This window comes from Brachionichthys hirsutus, chromosome 2 (assembly GCF_040956055.1).
Source record: "Brachionichthys hirsutus isolate HB-005 chromosome 2, CSIRO-AGI_Bhir_v1, whole genome shotgun sequence".
NCBI classification, from domain to species: Eukaryota; Metazoa; Chordata; class Actinopteri; order Lophiiformes; family Brachionichthyidae; genus Brachionichthys; species Brachionichthys hirsutus.
This window is the reverse complement of record NC_090898.1, coordinates 993,537-1,018,390: the sequence shown is the minus strand read 5'-3', so window position 1 is coordinate 1,018,390 and position 24,854 is coordinate 993,537. Positions and strand designations below refer to the sequence as shown.

General features: G+C 48.4%; 1 protein-coding gene across 1 annotated transcript; it reads right to left on the bottom strand.

The window, feature by feature from the left end:
- Nucleotides 1–23,555, bottom strand: pard6b (par-6 partitioning defective 6 homolog beta (C. elegans)). Its single transcript, XM_068748538.1, has 3 exons — nt 23,291–23,555; nt 16,677–16,899; nt 1–923 (listed from the first exon to the last, which is right to left on the bottom strand). Exons 1-3 carry the CDS (start codon nt 23,351–23,353, stop codon nt 1–3), a joined length of 1,209 nt encoding a protein of 402 aa, XP_068604639.1. The 5' UTR covers nt 23,354–23,555.
- Nucleotides 23,556–24,854: the final 1,299 nt, after the last annotated feature.

The window sequence follows — 24,854 nt, the reverse complement described above, 5'->3', positions numbered from 1 at the left end:
CTACAGAGTTATCACAGTCCCTTCCTCCTCCAGAGTGCGCCTGTCCGTCCCCCGCTCTGGGGACGGGGTACCTGAAGGGGCAATGGCGTAGCTGAGGGATCCACTGCTGCTGCTGCCTGGCATGGTCCCATTGGCATCGATGGCGAGTGGGGAGGTGGTGGTGGGGGGTCGGAGGTTGAGGTGTGGTTGGTACCGAGGCAGTGAGGCCATGCTATAGTCGGAGGGAGTGCCTGTGATGTCTTCAGCCTCACCTCCTGCCTCAATGACCAGATCTTCATCTTCCTCGTCACTCTCTAACTCTCCGGCGGGGAAGTTTTGGATGATGTGTGATGGCACGGAGGCCGTGGCGCTCTGCAAGGAGTAGCCGTAATAGCTGGCGCCACTGTCTGAGGAGCGTCCTGAGCTGCCAGACGTTGCGCCTCCTCCTCCTCCCCCACTACGGACAACATTGTTCCGCTGGTTGGCAGGCTTGACGGTGATGATGAGGTTGTGGCTGTTGGCGATCATCATGTCCGTTACCTGGTCCAGAGACTTCCCAGCCACCTCGATACCGTTCACCTCCAGCACCTCATCATTGACCGCCAGCAAGCCGGTGCTCTCCGCCAGCCCGCCAGGCACCATGCGAGAGATGAATATCCCTGGAACCTTCTCCAGGCCCTGAGGAGTGACCCGTACGCTGGAGCCATCGCGGATGTAGAAGCCCAGAGGCTTTTCCTGGCCGTGTTTGTACAGGCGAACACGTCGGTGAGACTCTGGGAGGATGTCCACATCGATGATGGAGGAGACCGGCCGGAAGTCCTTCGGGAGGCTGATGATCACGGGTGGTTTCTTCTTGTTGGTGTCAGGCCTCAGAAGAACCGCAGAAAGCACAGCATTCTTCTTCCTGGTCAGCGAGTTGGTACCAAACGTGTAATCAGCTTCCTCTGCAGAATCAAAGACACAGGAAGTAAAAAAAGAGAAGTAAAGGAGAACCACAGGGGGAAACATTAGCAGAGAGATAGAGAAGAAAGAGACGTCAACGCAAGCCTGCACGTTCACGGGAATATAGTCCTGTGCTCATTCCGCATCAAGGCTGACATTCTGTTGCGTCGCGTACGTTGTGTAAAGGAGGAGCTTCCCTGGGTGACGCCCACAACGCCCCTCAGGTCACAGCAAGGTAAAACCATCTGACCTGCGACCACCAGCTCGACATGGTGAGCACAAACACACACAACACATTTCAAAGCCACAAATCATGGCCGAGTTACTCCAAAGACTCCACAGATGTGGGACCGACTCATGATCATCAACGGTGGGGCCGAAGTCCTGCTGATCCACGAGGAAGAACGATGTCACTGAAACGCATTTATTGGGGTTCTGGTTCATCGTGAAGCCCAGGACCGTGTTTTAGCACGCTGCTGCAGTGATCACCAGCAGGGGTCACCAACGCGGTGCCCGCGAGCCATGGTTTCTCAGGAGTTTGTATAAAATAAAAGACTTCTGAACAAGTCAAATCTGTTCCCTAACGTTGTTAATAATTAGTGAGTAATCATTAAACATGATCAGTGTATTTACATAGATGAATATCATTAATGATTAATGGTACATTGAGCAGATGTTTTATTTCAGAAGTGTGTATCAAACTGGAATCGGTGCCCAGAAAGTAGCCCTCGGCTTCACAGAGGTTGGGGACCCCTGGTCTACAGGCTAGCATGAGACAGGCTACACGCTAGGACGACAGGCTACAGGGTAGCACGAGACAGGCTACAAACTAGCATGAGACAGGCTACACGCTAGCACGACAGTCTACAGGCTAGCATGAGACAGGCTACACACCACTCGAAACAGTCTAGCTCGAGACAGTCTAGCATGAGACCGGTGCCGTCCTGTCAGCGTCTCCACAGGTCGGTCCGACGTACTGAGGGGTCACATCAAAGAATACTCTGTCATCAGGATTGCACCAAATCCTGCCTTGGTGAAATACGGTAAGTACACAGGAAGTGTGTACTCTGTAAAGCAGCTACAGACCTAAAGGAGACACATTATGAAAAACTAACTTTTCCCATGTTTCTACACTATTATGGTGGTTTTGGGTCACTACCAACCCCAAAACAGCAAAATAAACCATCAAGTGAATCCTGCGTAGTTTGCATAGTTCTGTAATCACCTACTAAAACTCGTCTGGCAGAAATCTCACCCCCTGTGATGTCACAGAGGGAGAGGAGTTTCATTTTCAGAGGCTTTTCTGACAGAGCTGTTTGAGACAGACAAGAGGGACGCTGTCCTGTAGCATCTGTTTGAGACAGACAAGAGGGACGCTGTCCTGCAGCAGCTGTTTGAGACAGAAACGAGGGACGCTGTCCTGCAGCATCTGTTTGAGACAGAAACGAGGGACGCTGTCCTGCAGCATCTGTTTGAGACAGAAATGAGGGACGCTGTCCTGCAGCATCTGTTTGAGACAGAAATGAGGGACGCTGTCCTGCAGCATCTGTTTGCTATTTTGACAAAGACCTTTACAGATATTTCATATCAGTGTCTGGGAACTGCGTTAACTTGTGGAAAAAGAGTAGAATATGTGATATTTAAACCCTGCCTTGGTGAAATACGGTGAGTACACAGGAAGTGTGTACTCTATCGAGCAGCTACAGACTTGAACTCTGCCTTGTTGAGGTACAGGAAGTACACAGGAAGTGTGTACTCTGTCAAGCAGCTACAGACTTGAACTCTGCCTTGTTGAGTACACAGTGTACTTACTGTACCTCACCAGGGCAGGGTTCCCTGTCTAACCCTGCTGGAGCATGGGTCACAGGTAACTGGGGCAAGGTGGACCGTGGCTCTCATGGTTAACCAGTGTCGTAGTGTCGCTAAATATTAACATTGTCTTTCACTCAACACTATTCTCCCTCACAGACTGATGACTAGCTGGTGGACCTCGGCCTTCCACTCTCCACCAGCTTTCTGACGGGACGCATACAGAGGGTGAGAGTGGGGCCCCACAGGGCTGCGTGCTGAGGCCCCTACTCTACACCCTGTATACCCATGACTGCACCGCCGCCCACCGGAGTAACTCCATCATTAAGTTTGCAGATGACACCACAGTGGTGGGGCTCATTCTGGGGGGGGGGGGGGGGATCTGCCTACAGGGAGGCGTTGGAGCAGCTGATGGTTTGGTGCAAGGAGAACAACCTGCTCCTCAACACATCTAAGACTTATCATTGACTTCAGGAAGAACTCAACGGGGAGTGAGTGGAGAGGGTGGTAGACTTCTGCTTCCTGGGGGTCCGCATGGATGAGGGTCTGACCTGGGGCGCGACCCCCACTGTGCTGCTGAAAAAGGCCCAGCAGAGACTCTACTTCCTGAGAGTGCCCAGGAAGAACAACATCACTGGAGGACCTGCAGGGCTGCACCCTCCCCTCACTGGAGGACCTGCTCGGCTGCACCCTCCCCTCACTGGAGGACCTGCTCGGCTGCACCCTCCCCTCACTGGAGGAACTGCTCGGCTGCACCCTCCCCTCACTGGAGGACCTGCAGGGCTGCACCCTCCCCTCGCTGGAGGACCTGCATGGCTGCACCCTCCCCTCGCTGGAGGACCTGCAGGGCTGCACCCTCCCCTCACTGGAGGACCTGCAGGGCTGCACCCTCCCCTCACTGGAGGACCTGCAGGGCTGCACCCTCCCCTCACTGGAGGACCTGCACGGCTGCACCCTCCCCTCACTGGAGGACCTGCTCGGCTGCACCCTCCCCTCACTGGAGGACCTGCTCGGCTGCACCCTCCCCTCACTGGAGGACCTGCAGGGCTGCACCCTCCCCTCACTGGAGGAACTGCACGGCTGCACCCTCCCCTCACTGGAGGACCTGCAGGGCTGCACCCTCCCCTCACTGGAGGAACTGCACGGCTGCACCCTCCCCTCACTGGAGGACCTGCAGGGCTGCACCCTCCCCTCACTGGAGGACCTGCAGGGCTGCACCCTCCCCTCACTGGAGGACCTGCTCGGCTGCACCCTCCCCTCACTGGAGGACCTGCTCGGCTGCACCCTCCCCTCACTGGAGGACCTGCACGGCTGCACCCTCCCCTCACTGGAGGACCTGCAGGGCTGCACCCTCCCCTCACTGGAGGACCTGCACGGCTGCACCCTCCCCTCACTGGAGGACCTGCAGGGCTGCACCCTCCCCTCACTGGAGGACCTGCACGGCTGCACCCTCCCCTCACTGGAGGACCTGCAGGGCTGCACCCTCCCCTCACTGGAGGACCTGCAGGGCTGCACCCTCCCCTCACTGGAGGACCTGCTCGGCTGCACCCTCCCCTCACTGGAGGACCTGCACGGCTGCACCCTCCCCTCACTGGAGGACCTGCTCGGCTGCACCCTCCCCTCACTGGAGGACCTGCACGGCTGCACCCTCCCCTCACTGGAGGAACTGCACGGCTGCACCCTCCCCTCACTGGAGGACCTGCACGGCTGCACCCTCCCCTCACTGGAGGACCTGCACGGCTGCACCCTCCCCTCACTGGAGGACCTGCACGGCTGCCGGTTTGAGATGTTGTCATCAGGAAGACGGTCCAGGAGCATCAAAGCTCGGACAAACAGACTAAAGAACAGCTTCTATCCGACGGCAGTGAGGACCCTGAATGCAGCACAGGGTTGTTTTAAATGATTGTATACCGGTAGTCTTGTCATTGTGTCATTTTATCTCATTTTCTCTTCTGTGGATGGATGAGTGAATGTTTGCTACCAGGGATTGTATGCAATTTTAATCTCGTTGTGCAACGTACAATGACAATAACAGATTTCTAATTCTATTTCTACTCTACTTTTACCTGATCGACTGAACCGTTTCTGGTGTCACCACGATGGTTTTACTCTCTTTTCTATGTTCTTTGCTTCTGCTGAATTTAAAGCACTTTGTAAATTCAGTTTTTAGACGAAGGTGTTCTACAAAAAAAGCTCTGTCCTTGTCTGCCTGTACACGAGTGAGTAATCTGGGAACGCATCCGTCCATTCAGGTGGATGGTGAGGACTCAGGCCTCTCAGGTTCAGGTACGCACCCCACCCAACCACGCCCCTCTCCACCCCGACACTCACAACAATGGATCAACTGTCTGGGTTGAGAAAAAGAGGCAGTCTCGCGTTCCACTTCCCAGTTGAGACACCACCTCAGCCCGTTTGGATCCTACAGAACAATTTCACATGGACAAATCCTCATCGTCTGAGTTCTGTTCCGACTCCATCTGTTCCCCATGGAGGTAAGAACACCATAAAGAACAACACGGTGGGCGGTCCAGAGCACGTCCCCTCATCCGTCCGTCTCAGCACATGAATGGGTCGGACTGACGCCAGAGAAGCAGGCCGTCCCTCAGGGACAAGCACGCAGCTTCCTGACAGCAGCAAATCGGTACTGATGGGGCTCTGGGCCGGCCTGCTGTCCCCCATGCCGCCGCACTAGGTACCTGGGCTGGTTCATCGGCGGGCAGCCCTGGTGGGGCCCTGGTGGGGCCCTTGGGGTTGTTCTGGGGGTGCTGTGGTACCCTTTTGGAGTCCGGGTGACAGCGCTCTCCTTCGGTGGAGGTTTCATGCATGCCCGGTCCACCACACCAGCTCCTATCAAAACTCACTATGAGAGTTAACTCCTCCCCCCGGACCCTGAGTCCGTGGGGGTTGCTGGGTCGGTGTCTGTGGCCCTCACTCTGCTCTGCCTCCTCTTCCCCAGATTGCATGGGACCTAGATGATCCAGACTATCCTCTCAAGACTTCCGCAAATCCTGTGTTTTATGATAACTCTGGTCGTCATGGTTGGATGAAAGGTGGAGAACAACAAGCACAAATAAATCCACTGCTTTCTTCTTCTTCTGAACACTCTACTTCTCACTCGATGTCTGTCTTGTTGGTTCCATGTTTCATGGTGTAGCACAGTCCTCAATGGCACAAACTAAGAAACAGAACTTAACTAGAAAGACAATCAGAGACTGCAGACCCCGCCTCCAATAGACTATTGGATCTTGTGAGACAGTAAACGGGGCTTCCGGATCAGAGGGGCCAAACCTGCTCTAGCTTGCTGCTCCGGAACGGGAAAAGATAGAACTTTTATGTTGCACCCCTGAAATGAAATGAACGACTGGACTCACGTTCATCTTCGTTTGGTAACTTTTAATTACAGTCCTCGGTTTAGTAACGTCAAGTAATATTTTTGTCTCCTGCGTACTACAACACACCTTCTGGACTCTTTTTCCCATCATGCCATTCGTTTCCCTCCCTCTTAAAGTGGCAGTTTACAGCACAGGCACGATTCCAGATGTAAAAATAATTCTAGAATCTGGATCCAGATCCGGATCAACGCCATTCTCGGGGAGGACCGAGCCACGGACAGAACCTTGCTTGTGTAAAATTTTCAAGTTGATTGGGTTACTAGTTTTTGAGTTATGCGCTCGGACAGACAAACAAACAAACAAACAGACAAACAGACAAACAAACAAACAGACAAACAGACAGACAGACAAACAGACAGACAGACAAACAAACAAACAGACAAACAGACAAACAAACAAACAGACAAACAGACAGACAGACAGACAGACAAACAAACGCACCCAATTTGCAATACCCTCGCCTCCCCTTCGGCGAGGGTAATAAAATGCATAAGAACTCGAACAATAACTGACTTTAAAAATGTCGTCATTTCTGAGCTTATATGCAGACAAGGTAAAAAAAGAGAGAGAACTAAACAGGGTCACGTTCCTTCAAGAACAGGAGTAGAACTGGCTGCAGAGGCATGACCAATGTAACATGCACACGGAACACGCATGGCCTCTGTCTAGTGGCACCACAAAACAACACCAGAATGAAATACACACTGGTGTACTTCACCAGAAAGACAAAGCTCTGATACCTCGACTCGGAGGTACGACGACGGGCGTTCACAATTAGAAACGTCTGTTTATAGACGAGGAACCGCTGTGAGACGGGTGGAGACAGAGTACTGCACATGTACAGTAGAAATGGAACATACCTATGAAACATACACCACACAAAGTGTCGGTCAACGGGGGTTTGGTTCGACGTTAAATCATTCAGAACGTACCCGTGCCGCGAGGTGGGGGCCAGCTTAATGATGGAGGGGGACATCTGCCCGTCTCTACTAGCAAGACGCTTCAGAAGGATTTTTAGCATTTAGCAAACCTATCAATAAAACAAAAGCCTAAAAGTCACGAATGAAATAGACACTCACCTGCTCCACCCAAAACCTGTTCAGAGTATTGTAATACACAAACTTCAAGTTTTGATGCTCGGAATTACATGAATAAAATAAAATAAAACAAAATGAAATGAAATGAAATGAATGAATAAATAAATAAATAAATAAATAAATAAATAAATGAATGAATGAATGAATGAATTGAAATGAAATGAAATAAAATAGAATGTAATAAATAAATGAATAAATAAAATGAATAAAATAGAATGAAATAAAGAAATAAAATGAAAATTCATTCATTTTTTTCATTATCCAACCGCTTATTCCGTTATCGGGTCGCGGGCCAAGCTGGAGCCAATCCCAGCAGTCAATGGGCGAGAGGCAGGGGACACCCTGGACAAGCCGCCAGTTCATCGCAGGGCAACACAGAGACAGACAATCAGCCACACACACACTCACACCTACGGGCAATTCAGTGTCACCAATCAGCCTAGGCTGCATGTTTTTGGTGGTGGGAGGAAGCCGGAGAACCCGGAGAGAACCCGGAGAGAACCCACGCAGACACGGGGAGAACCCACGCAGACATGCAAACTCCTTATGGCCACAAGTCGGAGACGAACCCGCGACCATCTCGCTGTGAGGCAACAGTGCTTACCACAATGAAAATGTCACTGTTAAAAATAACAACTTAAAAAGGCCCTGTCCAGTACGAGTGAAATCATTAACTGCATGTACAGCATGGCCCGGTGGAACCGTTAGACGGCCCCATACTAACATCGGACCTGAAGGTTCAGGGTTCTAGAACTCGATCAATAATGGCAGCATTGATTTGGACCCGTTTGGTCTGACCCAACCCTTTAAACATGCATCCTACGACGTCGCTATGAGGAAACAGAATTCCCAGCTTGGAGCCGTGGGGGCTCGGTATTCCAGCTATGTGGTGGCAGCGTGTCCCACGCTGAATGGAGACAGTCAGGAGCAAAGGACGGGACGCCACGGAGGACAACATTCAAACCCAGCACACCGACACAAGTCAGGACCCAGGCAGCGATGGCGAGGGACAACGCTGTCTCAGTACAGGACAGACTGGTGTGTCCTGGCTGGACACAGCATCTGCCCGTTCTCCACTGGCTGGCTTTAAGAAGGTCATGGGTTCACACACAGCCACTGACATCACTGCCCATCGTCCAATCAGCTGACAGAAAATAATGCTCTTTAAAACTACAGAACTGAAGTGTCCCACACCCCCAGACACTCTGACTGCATTCTGGTCCCCGGTTAGACAGCATGAGGACGAGGCCCCGGCCTTCCTGGCGCCGTGTCAGGGAAACCCGATACTGAGCTCAGGTGATCCAACAAGACGAGGGAGGAGCTACGGGACAGAGTCCACCTGCAGCACAACAGCTGTGAAATTACAAATGTAGTATTCTGAGCCAGGTCAGAGTATATATAGAGACTGATCTGCTTCCTGTGACTAGAAACGGTGCCCATGACATCATTGATCACCGTCCAATCACAACACATCCACGATCTAAGGAAGAAAACACGCCGAAGAAGAAAGGGAGCTGAAAACGACAAGCGCGGTTGTCCATCAGTCAGCCGGAGCCGGAGCCGGAGCCGGAGCCGGAGCAGGAGGAGGAGGAGGGGGAGGAGGAGGAGCGTTCCTGACACGGAATGGTACAAGGGTGGGAGTGTGTGTGTGTGTGTGTGTGTGCTAATGAGAAACACACGCCTCTGCATCAAAGAGAGGGGCAGAAATACAGCAAGCACAAAGACAAGAGAGGAGGTGATAAGAGCGGAGCTATTCCTGGGCTGTTGAGCATACCGTCCTAGCAGCCCAGATAAAAACGCCTTCATGCTGCTGATAAGAGGGTCAGAGGCAGCGTCCGGCGAGGCCGGGGGGGGGGGGGGGGGGCGCTGCACTGAGAGACAGACTGGAGCAACGTGCTACGCCCACGAGGAGGCGCTAGTCCTGGTTCATGACATCTGATGAACATTCATCCACCGGAACCAGAAACAACATCCAGGCTGTGGAGTCCGCTCCTCCTCCAGCCAGAACCGGTCCCTCCTGCTCTCACTGGCTCACAGTGGAAGCAGGATTTCACCCTGGGTGAGTGGATAGAGGTTCTGGGGATCTGGGTTTGATTAGCCTAGCCTGTTCTCTCTCTCTTCTAAACAGCTTCAGAGAACGAGCGGACAGATCTGTAGAAGGAGCAGCAACGTGGACAGAGACGACCCGTGTCTGTCTTCACAGGACAACACAGCTGGACAGTTGATCCACCCACCAGGGACATGATGAACTGAAACTGAAACGGTCATATAGGGCAGCGCTCCCCAACGTTTTTCCTGCCACGGACCGGTTTCTTGCCGGGTAATTTTTTCGCGGACCGGGGGGTAATTAAATAAAAAAGAGGAATATAATCTTACCAATAAACTTTATATTATGCACTTGCAATAACTATTACCGTATTTTCACGACCTTATGACGCACCTGTTGATTCGCCGCAGTCTCATTAACAGCTGACTTTTTCAGTATTTCAAACGTACAAAGGGCGCGCGGATCAGAAGGCGCCGGCATGATAGGTGCGCAAAATAAAGCAGGAGCAAAACTGAGTTTGGTACTCACATCTTTAATCGTCATCAATCAAACAAGCATACTAGTGCGCGTTTTAAAAAATAGAGCCGGAGCAAAACAGAGTCATTAATCAAACCCATCAAAGTCCTCATCCTCTGTTTCTGCATTGAACAGCTGCGCTAGATCTCCGTCAAACATGCCGGCCTCTTTCTTCATTGCCAGTCACTTTCCGTGCCGTGCGGCGGCGGCGCCTCGGAAATGAAGCGAACAACAATGCTAGCAGACAGTTAGCCGAAGCAGCTACAATCCAGTCAAACTGTGGCGCTGCGCTGCCTTCCACTCTGAGTGGAACTGTGTTCTCCGTCTGTCGTCAAGCGCTCCCACGCAGCCCACAGTTTAACGTTGAACGGTTGGAGTTCTTTGGTTAATCCACCGGGGATGACGATGATAAGCTAGCTTGCTAGTTAGCCCGTTAGCTAGCTTCACTCCGGTTTAGACCGTATCGGTGAGATCGCCGCGCACGGAGTCGCCGATCGCAGGAGCCGAGTTGCTGCAGGTCTTCTTCTTGCTTCCTCCGCTTCCTCCATGGATTCATTAATGCTGGATTCTTTCTCCGCTGTTCTATTCCCGTGTTCTGCTGCGGGACCAACAGCCTCGGCAGCCACTTCCGTCAGCACGCCATAATAGTTTACTATGGTGAAGCGCATCGGCACGTATCACTCCGTGAGGCGCCTGACTGAGTCCGCCTTACAACAACAAATAGGCCGCGCGGACCAATGGACGCGCGGCACATTTTGAAAAAAATCAAAGACTTTTAGGCGCATCCTATGGGTGTGAAAATACGGTAAGTATTACACCAATATCTACTCACCATTAGTTGTGGTCTCAGTAATCGCTTCTTTCCTTCATGGCTACGGTTTTTGGTTTCATAATTTCCACATTCTTGTCTTTTAATCCAGGGTTCTTGTCTCTATGTGCCGAAGCAGGTTTGACCCCTTCATTGCCTCCTTAACGAAGCCAGGCAGCTGGAGATAAACCGTGTTTTGAGTCTGACTCCTGGTTTGTCTGTTAAAATAAGTTTTCTTTTTTTCTTCCTCCTTTGTTCGACTTTTCCCCTCAGCAAAGAAGCTCTCCAAAGACGTTTGTTTTTTTTATTAATTTTCGTGAGTTCAAGTTTGTTTTTAGTAACGTATCACACGGCCAAGAAAATTCACAGGCGAATGTTACGTTGGAGAAAATCCAGACGCTAATAATCGATACAACGGAAATGTTATAAATGAGTTATTCTTTCTGCGCGGCCCGGTAACAAATGCCACAAGGACCGGTACCGGGCCGCGGCCCGGTGGTTGGGGACCACTGATATAGGGAACAGACACCTCGTATCAGGGGGTCCGATACCCAAAACTCCCATGCACCCTCAAGGACCCTGCCGAGGAGGGAGAGCTGGTCCACAGTTCCACGGCCAGGACAAAAACCACATTGCTCCTCCTGAATCCGAGGTTCGACTATCCGGCGGACCCTCCTCTCCAGTACCCCTGAATAGACCTTACCGGGGAGGCTGAGGAGTGTGATCCCTCTGTAGTTGGAACACACCCTCCGGTCCCCCTTCTTATAAAGAGGGACCACCACCCCGGTCTGCCAATCCAAAGGCACTGCCCCCGATGTCCATGCGATGTTGCAGAGTCGTGTCAACCACAACAGCCCTACAACATCCAGAGTCTTAAGGGACTCCGGGCGGATCTCGTCCACCCATGGGGCCTTGCCACCGAGGAGCTTTTTAACTACCTCGGCAACCTCGGGCCCAGAGATGGAGGAGCTCACCCCCGAGTCCCCAGGCCCTGCTTCCTCACTGGAAGGCATGTCGGTGGGATTGAGGAGGTCTTTGAAGTAGTCCCTCCACCGATCTACGACGTCTCGAGTCGAGGTCAGCAGCGCACCATCCCCACCATACACAGTGTTGACCGTGCACTGCTTCCCCCTCCTGAGATGCCGGATGGTGGTCCAGAACCTATTCGAAGCCGTCCAGAAGTCGTTTTCCATGGCCTCACCGAACTCCTCCCATGCCCGGGTTTTTGCCTCAGCAACCGCGGTAGCTGCGCCCCGCTTGGTCTGTCGGTACCTGTCAGCTGCCTCCGGAGTCCCACAGGCCAAAAGGGCCTGATAGAACTCCTTCTTCAGCTTGACGGCATCCCTCACCACCGGTGTCCACTAAGAGGTTTGGGTATTGCTGCCATGTATTGTATTTTAGGTATTTTTATTGTTGTATTTGTCTGCAAATGGCAAATTAATTGATTCTTGATGACAGGCACTGACCACCTTACGGCCACGGCAACGATCGGCCGCTTCAACAATGGAGGGACGAATCATGGTCCACTCAGACTCAATGTCCCCTGCCTCCCCCGGTAAATGGTCGAAGCTCTCCCGGAGGTGGGAGTTGAAACTCCTTCTGACAGGAGACTCTGCCAGACGTTCCCAACAGACCCTCACAATACGTTTGGGCCTGCCAGAGTCGACTCACCACCAGGTGATGATCCGTTGACAGCTCCGCCCCTCTCTTCGCCCGAGTGTCCAAGACATGCGGCCGCATGTCGTGCCCCACCCCCAGGCCTGGCTCCAGGAGGGGCCCCAGGTGACCCGCATCCGGGCGAGTGAAACTGGACCAAAAATGTTTTCCATCAAAAGGGTTCTGTGTCACTATGTCTGCTGAGCCTTTAAGACAAAAGACAGGGCAGGCTGGGGGTCCTGACACCCGTCATATGCGCTGTCTGACTGGGACTTGCCAAGCTAGCAGCAGCTGGTCATTGATTTCAGTTTATTGGAAGGACAGACCGAACAGTCTGATTTTACAAGAATCAGCTGATTGAAAAACAAACCGACAGACATGCCTGAAGAACGATGTGGACACAACTGCTCTACAGCATCTAAAGGTTCTAAATGCAGGCTCCCACTGAGGTTCCTGTCCACGCAACCAAGCCTTTAGAACGTGTCTTTGAGCTCCACAGCGATTCCTGTAGAACCTCATCCCATTCCCACCAGACACGATGCGAGCACAGCCCTCAGGTCCATTAACGTTCTGTCCCGGACCCCAGGAAGACTAGCTGATGCCGTATCAACTCATGGGGATCCTTTTTAAATAAATAGATAAAGTCCAGCTGACTAGACTTATATTTTCAGTCTCCCCTCACGGGTCGTCATCTTCCTCTCTAGCCGTCACTGGTTGTCCCTCCATTATCCTGATTGAGAAAAGCCCCCCCTCCCAGCCTGATCACGGCTCATTCATGCAGGGTTAGTGTAGCGGGTCGGGCCAGACGGGGCTGCTCCCACTCTGAAGCACTTCCTGTTCCAGTCGTCCCACTCTGAAGGACTTCCTGTTCCAGTCGTCCCACTGTCCCGTCTAATCTAGATAGCAGACGTCGGCACATTCCAGCCAAAAGGCCCCCCGTCCTCCCTCTTTTTTTGTCTTGCTACCTTTCATCCCTCCATTTCTCATTACTCCTCCTCTCCTCTTGCTACCTTTCATCCCTCCATCTCTCATTACTCCTCCTCTCCTCTTGCTACCTTTCATCCCTCCATCTCTCATTACTCCTCTCCTCTTGCTACCTTTCATCCCTCCATCTCTCATTACTCTCTACTCTGGCTACCTTTCATCCCTCCATCTCTCATTACTCCTCTCCTCTTGCTACCTTTCATCCCTCCATCTCTCATTACTCCTCCTCTCCTCTTGCTACCTTTCATCCCTCCATCTCTCATTACTCCTCTCCTCTTGCTACCTTTCATCCCTCCATCTCTCATTACTCCTCTCCTCTTGCTACCTTTCATCCCTCCATCTCTCATTACTCTCTACTCTTGCTACCTTTCATCCCTCCATCTCTCATTACTCCTCTCCTCTTGCTACCTTTCATCCCTCCATCTCTCATTACTCCTCCTCTCCTCTTGCTACCTTTCATCCCTCCATCTCTCACCAGTTCACTGCATGCAACAACTTTGGGAATGATTCCTGCTCCGTGACCTCCGTGACCTCCCTGATCCTCCTCTCAGAGGGGAATTATCATTGCACTGCCACTCCTCCCCTCCCGCATTAACCCTTTCATCGCAGAAGTCACTCGTTGTGCCGCCACCCCGTACAGGTACATTTCCTTTATCCGGCTCGATGACTCGTGTTCCAGTTATTAATCATTAAAGCAATCCCTGCCGGAATATGCAAACACAAGCATTCCTGTGTCTCTCCGTATCGCCCCGGGTTACGAGCCATTCAGCAAAGGAGAAAGGAGCAACGTCCAACACAAGGCCACGCCCTGAAAGAGAAACGTTCTGCTCGCCCGACTCAAGCGTCAGTCACATCCCCAAAGTCTGACAAGAAAATAGGATCAATCATTTCATGAATGGAAAGTGTGATCAGCCGTAGATCAGAATAAATAATAATATTATCAATGCTTAAAATGATTTATTTCCTGCCTCGACATCATCATCGAGTATCTCTGAGGTAACAATGTTAATACCTGGGACAAACTACTTTGTCAGCAAACGTCAGGGTCTGTCTGTCAGAGGTTCTAATCATTAAACCCTCATTAAAGGTTCTCCCTGGAACACGGCGATCCGGATCCAAGGTCCGATTCTTGGGGTGAGAGATGAGGCTTCACTGTCGACGCATTATATACTCACGATCCATGAAATTAAAAGACAACCAAATTAGGAATACTGATATAAACTACAAAAGGAGAGTACTCACAGAACTGGTACTAAGGAACAGTGGCTGGTTCACCAGTAGCATTAACTAGCTCACTAGCTGGTTAGCTGGTCACTAGACAGCAGGGCGTGGACGCACTTCTACCACCCACATGTAACTACTGAGAGTATACTGTAGTTATACACATACTACTGTGTCCTCCCAGTAGATAACAAGATGGAATGCTGAACCCGAACCCAAAGACGGCCCGGGGACAACCAGTCATCGAGCAGGCGCCAGCAGCCTGCCAGGCTTTAAACAGCCGTCCGGCCCAAACGGACGTTTAGGTCGCTTTCATCTGGTTCTGTTTTCCTGCAGCACTACTCCCAGCATGCTTTGCAGCCCCGTGAGCACTGACGATACTCCAGCACTGTTAATCCACCTATGAACTGGCCTCTTCACTGTTGTCATGACAACCAGTAAACAGTTGAGCCCTCACTGAGCAGCTATCAGCAGAATGTTCACAGAGAGTGGGTTGTTGGAGATAACCGGAGCAGACAGACACACACACACACACACAGACACACACAGACACACACAGACACACACACACGCACAGACACACACAGACACACACACGCACAGACACACACAGACACACACACCTAGACACACACACACGCACAGACACACACAGACACACACATACAGACACACAGACACACACACACGCACAGACACACACAGACACACACACCTAGACACACACACACGCACAGACACACTCAGACACACACAGACACACACATACACACACACCTAGACACACACAGACAGACACACACACACAGACAGACACACACTCAGACACACAGACACACACAGACACACACAGACACAGACAGACACACACTCAGACACCTAGACACACACACACACACCTAGACACACACAGACACACACACAGACACACTCACTCAGACACACTCAGACACCTAGACACACACAGACACACACACACACACGCACACACAGACACACCTAGACACACACACACACACACGGACACACACACCTAGACACACACGGACACACACACAGACACCCACAGACACACTCAGGCAGACACACACTCAGACACACAGACACACACACGGACACACACACCTAGACACACACGGACACACACACACAGACACCCACAGACACACTCACTCAGACACACTCAGGCAGACACACACCTAGACACACACGGACACACACACACAGACACCCACAGACACACTCACTCAGACACACTCAGGCAGACACACACTCAGACACACTCAGGCAGACACACACTCAGACACACTCAGGCAGACACACACTCAGACACACACAGGCAGACCTTTAGACTAATTATAAATGCAATAATTTGTTCCCAAACGAACCGAGTCCTCTTGGTCAGTGGGAAAGCACCCTTAAAGTTGAGACCAACAGAGTTAATAACTGAGGGGGGGGGGGCAGCGGTATGTACCTTCTATCTTTGTTCCATCTTAAAAACAATGCCGCTGCCTTTGTTCCTGCAGGACAGAGTGTCCAGCAGTGAGCCCAGCGTGGGGTCCCGTGTCGAGCGTGGAATAGTCCCATGCGGCGCTGCACAGTGGACCCACTAATCTCCCCCTGACAAAGTAGCTTAGCATCGGGTCACATGACACAGCGAGACAGATTAAACACAGCAGAGCACAGGCCCAATGTGCCCCCCAGCCAGCAGACCACGGGGACGTCCCAGCATCAACAGGTATAAAATAGCAGCAGACTGACGGTAGTTCATGAACAGAGGAACAATGAGGAAGCAACACACAATAGGAGGACTGTAGAGAAAAGGACGCACATCACCCCATGACAGGAAGAACTCTGTCCTGATGTGGACTGTTTGATTCACCATCAAAGGTGAACGTAAGAAAACTGACATGAGGATCCCCTCCGTTCAAAGATGCAGATGTTTTTTTTTAAACAGACAAATCATGGGACACACGCATTCAGGGTCCTACAAAGTACATGTGAAATTGAAGTCCTGGCATATTCCGTTGGACATACAGAGACAAGGTTAACCCCACAACGCCCCCTTGTACTATTGTAGTGTTTTATATAATTTGATTGACCTCCCCCCAAAAATCAAAGCTTAGTAAGGAAATCTCCCCTTCAGCAGCTAACCGAACATTTCAGTGGTGTCCAGGTGTGTTATCCGTAGGACACGTTCTGTCCAACACGGTCTCTGTGCCTACCTTTCCTCTGCAGGAACAGCCTGAGCAGAGGGCTGGCGGTGGTGATGGCTCGGTGGTAGTTGTCGTCGTTGTTGATGGGCAGCAGGTCGCCGTGCACGTCGGCGTAGCCAACCAGCAACTCCACGTTAGGGATTCGATGAACGTGCTGCAACAGGCCGTAGAACTCATCAAAGCGGCCGGGCTTGGACCGGTCCAGGGAGAACCGACGAAACTCTGCACCAAACTGGGAAGGAGCAGATGGGCAGACACACGGGTGGATAGAGAAACGTTGGCGGACATGACGGTTACTGAGGTAACCATCCTGTAACTACTTTAACTACCCAGATAATCATGCTGTAACTACATTAACTACCCAGATAACCATTCTGTAACTAGTTTAACTACCCAGATCATCGTCCTGTAACTAGATTAACTACCCAGATAGCTGTCCTGTAACTACATTAACTACCCAGATCATCATCCTGTAACTCCATTAACTACCCAGATAACCATTCAGTAACTCCATTAACTACCCAGATAACCATTCTGTAACTAGTTTAACTACCCAGATCATCGTCCTGTAACTAGATTAACTACCCAGATAGCTGTCCTGTAACTACATTAACTACCCAGATAATCATGCTGTAACTACATTAACTACCCAGATAACCATTCTGTAACTAGTTTAACTACCCAGATCATCGTCCTGTAACTAGATTAACTACCCAGATAACTGTCCTGTATCTAGATTAACTACACAGATAGCTGTCCTGTAACTACATTAACTACCCAGATAACCATTCAGTAACTACATTAACTACACAGATAATCATCCTGTAACTACATTAACTACCCAGATAACCATTTAGTAACAACATTAACTACCCAGATAACTGTCCTGTAACTACATTAACTACCCAGATCATCGTCCTGTAACTCCATTAACTACCCAGATAACCATTCAGTAACTCCATTAACTACCCAGATAATCATCCTGTAACTACATTAACTACCCAGATAAACATCCTGTAACTACATTAACTACCCAGATAATCGTCCTGTAACTACTTTAACTACCCATATAACGTCCTGTAACTACATTAACTACCCACGTAACTACATTAACTATCCATGTAACGTCCTGTAACTACATTAACTACCCAGATAAACAACCTGTAACTACATTAACTACCCATATAATAGTCCTGTAACTACATTAACTAACCAGATAACCATTCAGCAACTACCCAGATAATTGTCCTGTAACTACATGAACTAGCCAGATAACCGTCATGTAACTACATTAACTACCCAGATAACCATTCAGTAACTCCATTAACTACCCAGATAGCTGTCGTGTAACTAGATTAACTACCCAGATCATCGTCCTGTAACTACATTAACTACCCAGATAGCCATCCTGTAAGTACATTAACTACCCATGTAACATCATGTAACTACATTAACTACCCAGATAATTGTCCTGTAACTACATTAACTACCCAGATAAACGTCCTGTAACTACATTAACTACCCAGATAAATGTCCTGTAACTACATTAACTACCCAGATAATCCTGTAACTACATTAACTACCCAGATAATCCTGTAACTCCATTAACTACCCAGATAATCATCCTGTAACTACATTAACTACCCAGATAATTGTCCTGTAACTAGTTTAACTACCCAGATCATTGTCCTGTAACTACATTAACTACCCAGATAGCCATCCTGTAACTACATTAACTACCCATATAGCCATCCTGTAACTACATTAACTATACATTAACTACCCAGATAACCATTCAGTAACTCCATTAACTACCCAGATAATCATCCTGTAACTACATTAACTACCCAGATAACCATTTAGTAACAACATGAACTACCCAGATAATCGTCCTGTAACTAGATTAACTACCCAGATAACTGTCCAGTAACTACATGAACTAGCCAGATAACCGTCATGTAACTACATTAACTACCCAGATAACCATTCAGTAACTCCATTAACTACCCAGATAGCCATCCTGTAAGTACATTAACTACCCATGTAACATCATGTAACTACATTAACTACCCAGATAATTGTCCTGTAACTACATTAACTACCCAGATAAACGTCCTGTAACTACATTAACTACCCAGATAAATGTCCTGTAACTACATTAACTACCCAGATAATCCTGTAACTACATTAACTACCCAGATAATCCTGTAACTCCATTAACTACCCAGATAATCATCCTGTAACTACATTAACTACCCAGATAATTGTCCTGTAACTAGTTTAACTACCCAGATCATTGTCCTGTAACTACATTAACTACCCAGATAGCCATCCTGTAACTACATTAACTACCCATATAGCCATCCTGTAACTACATTAACTACCTACATTAACTATACATTAACTACCCAGATAACCATTCAGTAACTCCATTAACTACCCAGATATTCATCCTGTAACTACATTAACTACCCAGATAACCATTTAGTAACAACATGAACTACCCAGATAATCGTCCTGTAACTAGATTAACTACCCAGATAACTGTCCTGTAAGTACATTAACTACCCAGATCATCGTCCTGTAACTCCATTAACTACCCAGATAACCATTCAGTAACTCCATTAACTACCCAGATAATCATCCTGTAACTACTTTAACTACCCATATAACGTCCTGTAACTACATTAACTACGCATGTAACTACATTAACTATCCATGTAACGTCCTGTAACTACATTAACTACCCAGATAAACAACCTGTAACTCCATTAACTACCCAGATAATCATCCTGTAGCTACATTAACTACCCATATAATAGTCCTGTAACTACATCAACTAACCAGATAACCATTCAGCAACTACCCAGATAATTGTGCTGTAACTACATGAACAAGCCAGATAACCGTCATGTAACTACATTAACTACCCAGATAACCATTCAGTAACTCCATTAACTACCCAGATAGCTGTCATGTAACTAGATTAACTACCCAGATCATCGTCCTGTAACTACATTAACTACCCAGATAAATGTCCTGTAACTACATTAACTACCCAGATAATCGTCATGTAACTACATTAACTACCCAGATAATTGTCCTGTAACTAGTTTAACTACCCAGATCATTGTCCTGTAACTACATTAACTACCCAGATAGCCATCCTGTAACTACATTAACTACCCATATAGCCATCCTGTAACTACATTAACTACCTACATTAACTATACATTAACTACCCAGATAACCATTCAGTAACTCCATTAACTACCCAGATAATCATCCTGTAACTACATTAACTACCCAGATAACCATTTAGTAACAACATGAACTACCCAGATAATCGTCCTGTAACTAGATTAACTACCCAGATAACTGTCCTGTAACTACATTAACTACCCAGATCATCGTCCTGTAACTCCATTAACTACCCAGATAACCATTCAGTAACTCCATTAACTACCCAGATAACCATTCAGTAACTCCATTAACTACCCAGATAATCATCCTGTAACTACTTTAACTACCCATATAACGTCCTGTAACTACATTAACTACGCATGTAACTACATTAACTATCCATGTAACTACATTAACTATCCATGTAACGTCCTGTAACTACATTAACTACCCAGATAAACAACCTGTAACTCCATTAACTACCCAGATAATCATCCTGTAGCTACATTAACTACCCATATAATAGTCCTGTAACTACATCAACTAACCAGATAACCATTCAGCAACTACCCAGATAATTGTCCTGTAACTACATGAACTAGCCAGATAACCGTCATGTAACTACATTAACTACCCAGATAACCATTCAGTAACTCCATTAACTACCCAGATAGCTGTCGTGTAACTAGATTAACTACCCAGATCATCGTCCTGTAACTACATTAACTACCCAGATAAATGTCCTGTAACTACATTAACTACCCAGATAATCGTCATGTAACTACTTTAACTACCCATATAATGTCCTGTAACTACATTAACTACCCAGATAATCCTTTAACTCCATTAACGACCCAGATAATCATGCTGTAACTACATTAAATCCCAGATAACCATTCTGTAACTACATTAACTACCCAGATAATCGTCATGTAACTACTTTAACTACCCATATAATGTCCTGTAACTGCATTAACTACCCAGATAATCCTGTAACTCCATTAACTACCCAGATAATCATGCTGTAACTACATTAAATCCCAGATAACCATTCTGTAACTAGTTTAACTACCCAGATCATTGTCTTGTAACTACATTAACTACCCAGATAGCCATCCTGTAACTACATTAACTAACCATATAGCCATCCTGTAACTACATTAACCACCTACATTAACTACCCAGATAACCATCCTGTAACTAGATTAACTACCCAGATCATCGTCCTGTAACTAGATTAATTACCCAGATAATCATCATGTAACTACATTAACTACCCAGATAAACGTCATGTAACTACATTAACTATCCATGTAACGTCCTGTAACAACATTAACTACCCAGATAATAGTCCTGTAACTACATTAACTAATCAGATAACCATTCAGCAACTACCCATATAATAGTCCTGTAACTACATTAACTACCCAGATAACCATTCAGTAACTCCATTAACTACCCAGATAGCTGTCCTGTAACTAGATTAACTACCCAGATCATTGTCTTGTAACTACATTAACTACCCAGATAGCCACCCTGTAAGTACATTAACTACCCATGTAACATCATGTAACTACATTAACTACCCAGATAATTGTCCTGTAACTACATTAACTACCCATGTAACTACATTAACTATCCATGTAACGTCCTGTAACTACATTAACTACCCAGATAAACAACCTGTAACTACATTAACTACCCAGATAACCATTCAGTAACTCCATTAACTACCCAGATAATCATCCTGTAACTACATTAACTACCCAGATCATCGTCCTGTAACTACATTAACTACCCAGATAGCTGTCCTGTAACTAGATTAACTACCCAGATCATTGTCTTGTAACTACATTAACTACCCAGATAGCCACCCTGTAAGTACATTAACTACCCATGTAACATCATGTAACTACATTAACTACCCAGATAATTGTCCTGTAACTACATTAACTACCCATGTAACTACATTAACTATCCATGTAACGTCCTGTAACTACATTAACTACCCAGATAAACAACCTGTAACTACATTAACTACCCAGATAACCATTCAGTAACTCCATTAACTACCCAGATAATCATCCTGTAACTACATTAACTACCCAGATCATCGTCCTGTAACTACATTAAATACCCAGACAGCCGTCCTGTAACTAGTTTAACTACCCAGATAATAATCCTGTAACTAGTTTAACTACCCATATAATCATCCTGTGACTAGATTAACTACCCAGATCATCGTCCTGTAACTAGATTAACTACCCATATAATCGTCCTGTAACCACATTAACTACCCAGATCATCGTCCTGTAACTAGATTAACTACCCATATAATCGTCCTGTAACCACATTAACTACCCAGATCATCGTCCTGTAACTACAATAACTAATCAGATAACCATTCAGCAACTACCCATATAATAGTCCTGTAACTAGATTAACTACCCATATAATCGTCCTGTAACCACATTAACTACCCAGATCATCGTCCTGTAACTAGATTAACTACCCATATAATCGTCCTGTAACCACATTAACTACCCAGATCATCGTCCTGTAACTACAATAACTAATCAGATAACCATTCAGCAACTACCCATATAATAGTCCTGTAACTACATTAACTACCCAGATAACCATTCAGTAACTCCATTAACTACCCAGATAGCTGTCCTGTAACTAGATTAACTACCCAGATCATTGTCTTGTAACTACATTAACTACCCAGATAGCCACCCTGTAAGTACATTAACTACCCATGTAACATCATGTAACTACATTAACTACCCAGATAATTGTCCTGTAACTACATTAACTACCCATGTAACTACATTAACTATCCATGTAACGTCCTGTAACTACATTAACTACCCAGATAAACAACCTGTAACTACATTAACTACCCAGATAACCATTCAGTAACTCCATTAACTACCCAGATAATCATCCTGTAACTACATTAACTACCCAGACAGCCGTCCTGTAACTAGTTTAACTACCCAGATAATAATCCTGTAACTAGTTTAACTACCCATATAATCATCCTGTAACTAGATTAACTACCCAGATCATCGTCCTGTAACTAGATTAACTACCCATATAATCGTCCTGTAACCACATTAACTACCCAGATCATCGTCCTGTAACTAGATTAACTGCCCAGATAATCATCCTGTAACTAGATTAACTACCCAGATAATCGTCCTGTAACTAGTGTAACTACATTAACTAGTCGTGCAGTCATACAGAAACTAAAACCGGACTCGAACCTCGAGTCGTTATCCGGTATAAGAGCAGAGGGAGCGGGGAGGACCCGGGGACAGCTGACTGTGTCCTCCATTTGTCCAGCTCGTCCGCGTCAACACGGCTTACCGCGGAGCCGCTTAGCAGCTAACGGAGCAGAGCACCGAGCGGGCAGTGAGACCGACAACCGGTACCTTGCTCTTCACCTCCACGGCACTCAGACAGCGGCTGCTCGGCACTCGCTGGTTCCTGTTCATGCTTCGTCAGCAGCGGGACCGGAACTCAGGCTCGCGCTGCTCCCGTTACCGCCGCGCCGGTTCTTCTTCCTGGACGTCGTCTCCACAAGAACGGGACAGCAGCTGCCAACAACCGAACTCACCGTGGAAACGGATGTCCTCGCATGTTAGCTACAAGCACCGTGAACCGACACCGAGCTCTCTCTCTCTCCCTATCTCTACCTCCCCCTCTATCTACCTCTCTCCCTCCCTCACTCCCTCTCTCTCTCCCTCCCTCCTCTCTCTCTCTCTCTCTCTCCCTCCCTCTCTCACTCCCTCTCTATCTCCCTCCCTCCCTCTCGACCTACCTTCCTCTTATAAATGCTCGCACCTGTTTATTCTTTTATTATTGCACAGTGACATCTTGTGGTCAAAGTCCGACAGTGTTTTATTCGGTAAAAAATCTCTCCGGAAAAAGACCGTCCCACTTCCTGTCAGCTCCATCCCAGCGTGATGCGGGGCGACCTGAACCGGGACATCCCGACTGCTCCAGGACAAGCTGCTCCAGCTCGACGTGCCCGACTCCCTCTGCTGGTGGATCACCGACTTCCTGACGGAGCGGAGGCAGCATGTGCGGCTGGGGTCTACGGTCTCGGACACCCTGACTATCAGCACCGGATCCCCCCAGGGCTGTGTACTTTCCCCCTGGCTCTTCTCCCTGTAGAGGGTCCGGTCCATCCGGACCAGAACCTCCCGCCACAAGAACAACTTATTCCCCTCGGCTGTTACACTCATGAACACTTTACTACCGGTAACCCGCATTGTTCTGTCTGCTCTGCGTGATTATACGAGTTTTACTGCTGCTGGTACACAACTGTGTATCCACTCCTCTGGGGTGCCATATTCAGTAAAGAGTGTTTCTTTCTTCTGTTGTGTAGCAAGGCCATTCAAACTGCAGGAGGCGCTAGCTTCTCCCCCCCCCCCCCCCACTGCAGAGGAAGCCTCATCTCTCCTTCTCCCTCTGTCTCCACACGTAAACCTCCTTTTTTCATTCTCCTTCTCCTCCTCTCTCCCTGTGCTGCTGTTATTGTCCTGGTTGCTGTAGCACCCTGGTCGTGATGACCTCTGACACACACACACACACACACCTACACACACACACCGACACGCACACACCTCGACTTGGAGAAAATAATTACAAACTGGCTTCTGTCAGTTTCCTGTAGGGGGCGCCACCTAAGCACAACAGTCAGCCCCTATCTACCTGAACATGTCTCTCCTCTTCCGCTGGGGGGGGGGGGGGGGGGGGGGGGTTAAACTGACCTCAGGCCAGTTGGACCAATCAGACTCCTTCCTGTAAAGCAGGTCTGTTGTCTCGCTGCCTCTTTGTGTCTCACAGCTCCCACCCCACTCTCCTCCAGCTACAGGGGGCGCTAACACTTCCCCTCCCCCAACTCCTCCATCTTTTCTACCCCTTACTCCCCCCTCCCCCATCTCCCCTCCTGAACGCAGCACTGCAGATGAGGCCTCGCCCCCCCCCCCC